Raw genomic sequence first — 8422 nt, forward strand, 5'->3', positions numbered from 1 at the left:
AAAAAAAAAAAAAAAAAAACTAATTTCTTATGATATACATCTAACATGTAGAGAAGAACAAAACTATTCAAATTTTCCTCTAAACAACTAAAAAACAGGAAGAAAAAAATCACACCACAGAAACACAAATTACGTGCATATTCTGAGAATAAATAATTCATAAACAGGATTTGATTATTTTCAAAAGTGCTGCTCGTCTTGTTGGAAAAATGTGCTATTTACAGATGCTAACCTTTGGCTGGCGGGCAGAGGAATCTGTCTCAGGTGGGCTCTGCATTTGAGATAAGCGGTTTTGCCCATCTCTATTATTCAAAGCCTGCAACTGCCAGTGGCTCTTCTTCCATAATCACAGAGCATTTTCTCTGCCAGCTTGAGTCGGGACTGCTGGGCCATTCAGAGAGACAACAGGAGGCATGCTTGTGACCATCGGATGACCTTATCTTCGTTTGGCAGTAACTTCAGTATTTGCTGAACATGGCAAAAGCTAGTTCATTACTGCGGTCCAGCAAACGGACAGATGTTATCACTTCATCAGTTTGACGCTAGACGATTACCACTGTAACTATCACAGAGACAAAGACAAGCTGGAATTCTGCCACCAAAAACATGATTATTCACGGCACGGTGCAGCAAAAACTGTGTAAAGGTGAACAACATAAAAGAGACAAACAAGACGAAATATGAAGCTGTTTACTTTAAAAGGACAGTTCACCCAAAAATGACAACTTTGTCATTATTTACTCACCCTCATATTGTTCCAAACATGTATGAATTTCTTCCTTCTTCTGAACACAAAAGGAGATATTCTGAAGAATGTTGGTAAACAAACAGTTGCCGGTTCCCAACAACTTTCATAGTATTTTTTCCCATAATATGGAAGACAATAGGGACCATTAACTGTTTGGTAGCCAACATTCTTCAAAATATCTTGTTTTACGTTTCACAGAAGAAAGAACCTCAAACACGTTTGGAACAATTTGAGGGTATAAATGATGACAGAATTTTCATTTTTTGGGTGAACTATCCCATCAAATGAACTGAGACATATAGTGTGAACACTCTCAAAACATCTCCATTTGTAATCCACAGAAAAAAACCTAAAAGTAATGCTGGTTTGAAACAACATAAGACTGAGTAAATGGTGACAGAATCGTTTTTGGGTGAACTTTCCCTTTAAATATATGTTCTGTGTACCAAAAGTGTGCAAAGTTGGACTGCAACCGAATTCATATTGTCATTTTCTGAAATGCTCTATTTCCTCCTAACTCTGCAGTACACGTCATTTTTCATTCATAAAGAAAATGTGCTATTCACACCATTCATTGAATGTGAAAAATGTGCAAGCTTCACGTAGGAGGAAAAAGATTTAAAATCAAACTTCAATGAAAATGCCATTTCTCCATCATGAAGCAACTCGCACACGCTGTTTAGATACAGTGTGTTTCCATGGCATCAAATCCTACTACAGCAACCATTTCCTGCCAATTTTAAACTACGTATGAGAGGGTGGAGCTACTCAACAAGGTACACATATTAGAGAAAAAAAAATAACAGCGGATAACGTGAACTTGGAACAGGTCGGACAAACTTTTTATGCTCCCAAGTGAAACTAATGGCAATAAGGCAAATGCTAGTGCTCTCTCTGAGCTGAAACTCTTTGATTAAAGTGGTTAAAGCAGAGGGAATTATTTTTATGAGGTGCTGCTGAAGAGCTGATGTGATTATGGTAAAGACAAGACTAAATTGTATTGAGTGGGAGGATGTTACTCACAAATGCTGTCACACAATATATGCATAACAGAGAAAAGAGCTTTGCTAATGGTGAAAGGAGTTGCTGTCATTCAGTGTTCCATTTCCATCCAAATGAACAGACATATTACACATTTGCACATCAGGATGTGCTGATAAGCAGATTTAAATGATTTGCATTTCATCCTTATGTACATTAGTAATCACTTTAAATCAAGGCCAATGACAGGACGCAAAAGACAGCAAGAAATGAAGTATAGAAGGGGTATAGTTTATAATGGCAGCTGTAGGGCTGTCCGTTTAATTTGTTCATTCAATATGAATAATGAAAAAAATGCAATAAGGGGTGTCACAATATACCGGCATTGATGATAACAGTGATCTTTAAAAATTTAAATATAGATAATATATAAACATAAATATATTACATAATGAAATGTAATAAAAACTATTTGTTCAAACTAAAAGTTTTAGATCACAGACCTCTCAGATTAATACTGGCGTGCCTCAAGGCTCAGTTTTGGGCCCTCTTCTGTTTATTTATCTTTTGCCTTTAAATTCTACATTTTCATTGTTATGCTGATGTTACCCAATTCTATCTTCAAAGCCTAACTCAACACTGCCACCTTCCTCTCTTTTGGCTTGTTTATCTGAAATTAAATAATGGATTAAATGTAATTTTCTTAATCTTAACAGTGAGAAAACTGAGATTCTATTGGTAAGGACCAAATCACTGACAAATTTGTTGTTTTCCCATCCCATCAAGGTTAAGACTTTGGGTGTCATCCTTGACAGAACTTTATTGTTTGAGGCACATGTAAGCTGCGTAAAAACATGGGTTGATTTTCACATTGGTCTGAACAAAAACAGCAGACGGGCTTATTAAAAATGCACACTCATTCTCTGCCAGCAGGTGGCACTGTAACAGGTAATGGCTGTACACAAAGCAGCACATCACCTGACTTTAAAAATGTGCTGCGCTCATGTTTATTTAATGAATCATAGCTTTTTGAGGTTTAATCGTCACATTAAGCCATATCACAATTATTGTCTTTCCATGACAATAATTTCTTTCCCAATTTAAGACCTCTTGAAATCCAAATTAAGACTTTCTTGTACCATTTAAGACTTTTTATGGCCGTAAATTTGATACAACTAAATGTAAGACTTTTTAAGGACCCACGAAATCCCTGAAGTTACATCTCGTATTGACTAGGGATGTCCATTTCGGTTAATTTTCCCGACCGACAACCGTTACTTGTTATCCGAATATTAACCGTTAACTGATAAGATTAGAATAATAATTTTTTTTTGATAACTGTAAAATAAACTATTAGCATTAGATAAAAATAGAATGGATGAGTGTCTGCGACCCATTAAAAATACTAACTTTTTTTTTCACGGGTTTATTTTAAGATGCAAACAGCAGCATACAAAACAACAGAGCAACAACAGAACCTGGATTCACACATAGTCAAGACTATGCACCTGCATAGCTTCTGAGAACAGAGAAAACAGAATAAAATAACAAATGAAAATAATAAAATAAATAGGCCTACACTAAATATTTTTCAATTAAATAAGATGACAAAACTAAAACACACTGAATCCTTCAATGCACCTTAAAGAAAGTATTTTTTCCCATCAGACATAAAAATAAATAGCAGGCCTACCTCAGTGCACAATGTGTCTAGTTTTTATAAAAACAAAAACAAAAAAAGTAGGCTAAAATGTCGATGTGCTGTCCGGATAGTCTGGATTACAGCTCTGCGCGGAACTGTTTCGTAATGCCACTCTCACTGAAATTCTGACCATTACCGCCTGCTCCCGCAACGTGTGTGTTTCGCTCCCGCGATTTTTGTGTCCGCTCCCGCAAACATTCTTATATTGTTTATAATTTTCGCTCCATCACTATGCAGGTACTGAAATCGCTTTTCAATGCGTGCTCGGCTGCTCGCTGTTCACTTTCGATTTCGCGTTCATGTGCACTCTGTGTAAAGGAGCACATCTAATCTTACAAGATCAGATATTTGTCAGTGAGTTCAGGATCTGCTGAGCAGCAATTACTCCAGCATGGTCTGTCAGTCATCTATCTTACTCTCGACCCGTGATCAGTCAAGCTCGTGTTGGATGCAGGGTTGCAAAGTTCGCATTTTTTCCACAGAATCGGGCTACTTCTTAACTGATGCCCTGGGTAGATTTTTCCCCGTGGGTAAACAAATACATATTGGATCCTTTTCTTTCACCATGCAGCAAACTTACTTGAAATACTTGGGAGGGAAAATACTTTTAAAAATCAGGGGTGCTCCGATTGATCGGCTACCGATCACTATCGGCCGGTAATCACATTGGGATGATTGATTGGTGGTCTCTAAAAAGGCCGATCTCAAGCTGATGACGCAGCCGTGAGAGGTTTGGCATGACATGCAGCGGCACCGTCTCAGTCTCTGTCCGGCACGGGTGAAATAATTATAATGCTGAAGGTGAGGTACTCAAAACCTTGTGTGAGATGTTATTTCACAAACAGCGTGAGTAAATCACCGCATGTGCTCTCTCTCGGCTCCGATTGATCGGCTACCGATCACTATCGGCCGGTAATCACATTGGGATGATTGATTGGTGGTCTCTAAAAAGGCCGATCTCAAGCTGATGACGCAGCCGTGAGAGGTTTGGCATGACATGCAGCGGCACCGTCTCAGTCTCTGTCCGGCACGGGTGAAATAATTATAATGCTGAAGGTGAGGTACTCAAAACCTTGTGTGAGATGTTATTTCACAAACAGCGTGAGTAAATCACCGCACGTGCTCTCTCTCGTTCTCTCTCAAAATACGCAAATGGCTTCAAATTATCACACATCGCGTCTGTCTATAAGCGAGCTGCACTGCACAGTTGACACAGGAATTGTCACTTGCACAGTCGAGGCAGTGTCACATCGTCACTAAAGTTTATAAATTGCATTTATTTTTAATTCTTGCCAGTGTTTAACCATTCAGCGCTCGCGCGCTCTCCTGGAGACTGAGCGCTCATGCACACTCGCAGCACACACACATAATGCCAGGTTCACATTACTCCATTTGCAGTGCGTAAGTGGTGTGTATTTTTTCTGCGCTCATGTTAACTAATTAAAGTGTTTACTGCACACGGCTGTGGTCCGGCTGTGCGTTCCAGGAGCGGTCTGCAGCAGTGCCGAGATCGTTTCCGCACCGAGTCTATGTTTGTTTGCTACGCTGCAAACGCTGAATTAAAGTAACTGAGCATTGTTTGCAGTAAATATGAACATGGATTGACACGAAAATATAGTAATTACACCATAAATGCATATTATTAAAGTCTACAGTGTTTCACAGTCAACACATATGGCTTTTTGGCTAGGTTTAAAGGGAAAGAGCACTTTTAGATAAAGAAGGCAATAATAGATGGCACTCGTGGAGGAAGGAAAACAAAGTTCTTTATGAACTGCAGGATTGCTTGTAATAAAGATTTCAATGCAAAAGGAAAAGCAGTAGAGTTGACTATTTCTGTCAATGGTAAGTTTGTGATAACGTAAGAAAAGTAGTTTAAATGTTTTGCCACTTGCTTGAGCAACTTATATAAATCTAGAAGTAAAAAGCATTGAATAATGTGTTGCTTATATTTATTGTGTTTAAACATGTCTGTGAAAGATTGTGTTACTGTACTGTGTGTAAAAAAAAAAAAAATCCTGATTGGAGTATCACTATAAATAGTTATAAGTGATAATAAGCAGGCTTTAAAAAGATCGGTATCGGTGATCGTATTGGCAGATACTGCTTTCTGTGATCAGCCTCAAAAATCCTGATTGGAGCACCCCTAAAAAAATACCTTTTTAAACCGTTTTTTTTTTTTAAATTCAGTTAATGGTTAAACGGTTAATTTGCACATCCCTAGTATTGACTACTGTAATTGTGGGATTTCACAAAAGCTTTTTAATAAACTTCAAATTGTCCAGAATTCAGCAGCCCAGGGGCCTTTACGTAGATTTCATCTTAGCTAGATTTTGCGTACGTACAAAAGTTTTCAGATTTATAAAGTCATGCGTACACCAGAACCTGCGCAAAATTCCCTTTGTAATACCCAGTCAGCAGAAGATTGTGCGTACATGAATCTCCACCCCATCTCCTTCCCGAAATAGCCATTTATGGAGCTTACAACGCCTAGTTTTAATATGCATAACGTCATCTGCATATCATTTCCATGCATATTCCATCCACGTGACACCATGTTTAACGCAGTTAAGGGTAGGAATACGTTAGGAAAATATGAGATACAGACTATAAATGCGTTTTGAGACATCACTATTCCAATTTATGCAATTTGCCTAAAAAGTAAACATATATTTTAGAATGTTTATAGCCTATATTTTTATGGAAAGAGATAGGCCTTATTTTTTGCAGTGTAAATAGCTGTCCGACTCACCGCGTAAATAACAAAACATTTTGAAAATAAAACGCGCATATCTTACAGTTTCCTTCAAATTGTATCTTTTAAATATGGTGTTTGCCACAATATTATGACGAGCACGAAAGGGGTTATCATTAGGCTACTGTCTGTGCTCGCGACACCTGTGAACAGAGGTTCTACTGTCATCAGACCAATGGACTGTTTGATCAACGAGTGTATCCTTATGACTGTCGTTACCGTCTATGTTCCAAAACATCAAACAAAGTCAAGTTCACAAAAATTATAATTATTATTCGCGCAAAAGTATTTTCTCAGAACATGAGTTTTGCTATTTAGAACACAATTTAAAGCGGAATTGTCATGCACCAAGCAATGCTCGCTGTGATTAAAACATTAAATCGCATACCACTGCAAATATTTCTGTTTAAATTCATATAAAAATTTTGTAATTTCTGGATAATAATTTCACGAAATTTCAGTGATTAACTTCATTATTCAGAGTGTCATATTTAATCTAAACATGTATGTCAAATGTAAAACAGACTTTAAAATCATTCTGTTTGCTTCCTTATTTCGCTCCCTCCAGTAAAAGAGTGCGTACGCATTGTCTAGAGTGTCCGTACAGTGCGCACATATTTACGCCTAGTTTATTTTTTATGAATCCCGATATGTGCGTGGAAAATTGCAAAGTTTATAAGACCGTTCTTAAGACAACTCTACTGACTTCCAGTTAAATACCAGATACAATTTAAGATTTTACGTTTCACTTACAAGGCTCTTCATAATTTAGCACCTTCATATCTCACTACTCTCCATGTTTACTCACCTACCCAATCCCTTAGGTCTTCTGCTTCTATAACTCGTTACGTCTTCTGCTTAATAGTTCATCTTTTCATTTTTAAATCTACATACAGACGAAAACGTGAGACCCTACCCGCACCAGAAAAAAATGTTTTGTCGTCAAGAACGAAATAAGTGCAAAAAAACTTTACCATCTTCTGATCTCACCGACTTGAGAGGACAAAAAAGTGTGGAAATGATAAAAAAGAAGAACATGAGAATACCAGGTGAGAAAACTGGATTGCTCTGAGAAGCTGTAATCACTGGATGCAGGTCCTTCTGGAGCCAAATAGACAATTTGAGAAAAAAATTAATAATTTTTCTCTTCCACATCTCATTGTTCACCGCTCTGAACTCCTAACGATTACGCTACTGCATTCATTGAGTTGGCACAGGCAGCAGACACAGCGCTGTGGTTCTCGGAGTCACTGCTAATGACTGCTGGGAAGCAGAGAAACTAGATAAAGTGGGACGGGTCTAATTTTCTGGTGGAAAATGGGTGCAGTATGAGCCATATGATAAAAGACAAGTGTGCTGCTTCTGTCCGTTTAGCTGCTCCAGACAAGAGCGGGCCGGCCCAGAAAGCAGCTCCTCACACACGCTGATCTGACAACATCCCACCGACTACACCAGTGTTGGACAGAAGTCTGGGCAGCGGGTGGGGCATTTGTGCTTGGACAGGAAGATGTAAGAGGACGTGACCCAACCTTCTGCTAGATCTCTAAATCCAGACATTGCCATGGCAACTGGTAATGTTATTTGCCGAAGACAGTGGCAGTTTTGGGAGTACAAGGGCCTGATGGAAATCGGGCACAGCAGTGTCGCTAATCAACACTTACGCCACTGAAGCAAGAGGTTTAAAGCTCAATCACAGAGCCCTATTTTGTCGGTAAAGCACTTCATGTATATTACAGGTTACACAGAACCCCATAATGAAATTCATCATTCGAGTTTCGACAATTCATGAAAAAAAGTATAATTTTCCTTTACTGGCACTGTCGGTGTAATACCTTGGCACATTCCCCGTTACACAGACTTCTTCTCTGGTCGATGTTTGGGCTGCTTCCTCAACAACAGTGGCCAGTGGCGGGACGTAATCTGATGCTGGGGCCTTCTGCTTGCTTATGTGGGGCCGCTCTTCCTCTTCCTCCTCCTCTACCTCCATCCTCTCCTCTTTCCCTTTTCCCTCGCTTTCATTGTCACTCTCTTCCCCGAGGATGTCATCCACCTGCCCAAAAGAATTCAATGTATGATTAAAGGATCTGTTCATTTAACCAAGATAATGAAGATTTGTCATATGATAAATGAAATTATGTTGTCCATGGTTTTGCTCGAGGTCCATTCTTTAATAAAAACCTCTTTGAAAAGCCTTAATGCATTTTGAGAGGTAAAACCCATGCTGAAATTTGAAGTA

The 8422-nt window shown here is 38.6% G+C and overlaps 1 protein-coding gene across 1 annotated transcript in view; it reads right to left on the reverse strand.

Moving 5' to 3' along the window:
• The window catches only part of LOC107550065 (RNA polymerase II subunit A C-terminal domain phosphatase-like), a 48019-nt gene extending 39613 nt beyond the window's left edge, over positions 1-8406 (reverse strand). The window contains exons 1-2 of the mRNA XM_016231292.1: positions 8365-8406; positions 8019-8236 (exon numbers count right to left, since the gene is read on the reverse strand). Of these exons, the coding sequence (XP_016086778.1) occupies positions 8019-8236; positions 8365-8406 (260 nt within the window). The remainder of the gene's footprint in view (positions 1-8018; positions 8237-8364) is intronic.
• Between the last annotated feature and the right edge of the window lie 16 nt (positions 8407-8422).

The sequence above is a fragment of the Sinocyclocheilus grahami genome, unplaced genomic scaffold (genome assembly GCF_001515645.1).
Source record: "Sinocyclocheilus grahami isolate Dianchi unplaced genomic scaffold, SAMN03320097.WGS_v1.1 scaffold387.1, whole genome shotgun sequence".
In the NCBI taxonomy this organism is placed as follows: Eukaryota; Metazoa; Chordata; class Actinopteri; order Cypriniformes; family Cyprinidae; genus Sinocyclocheilus; species Sinocyclocheilus grahami.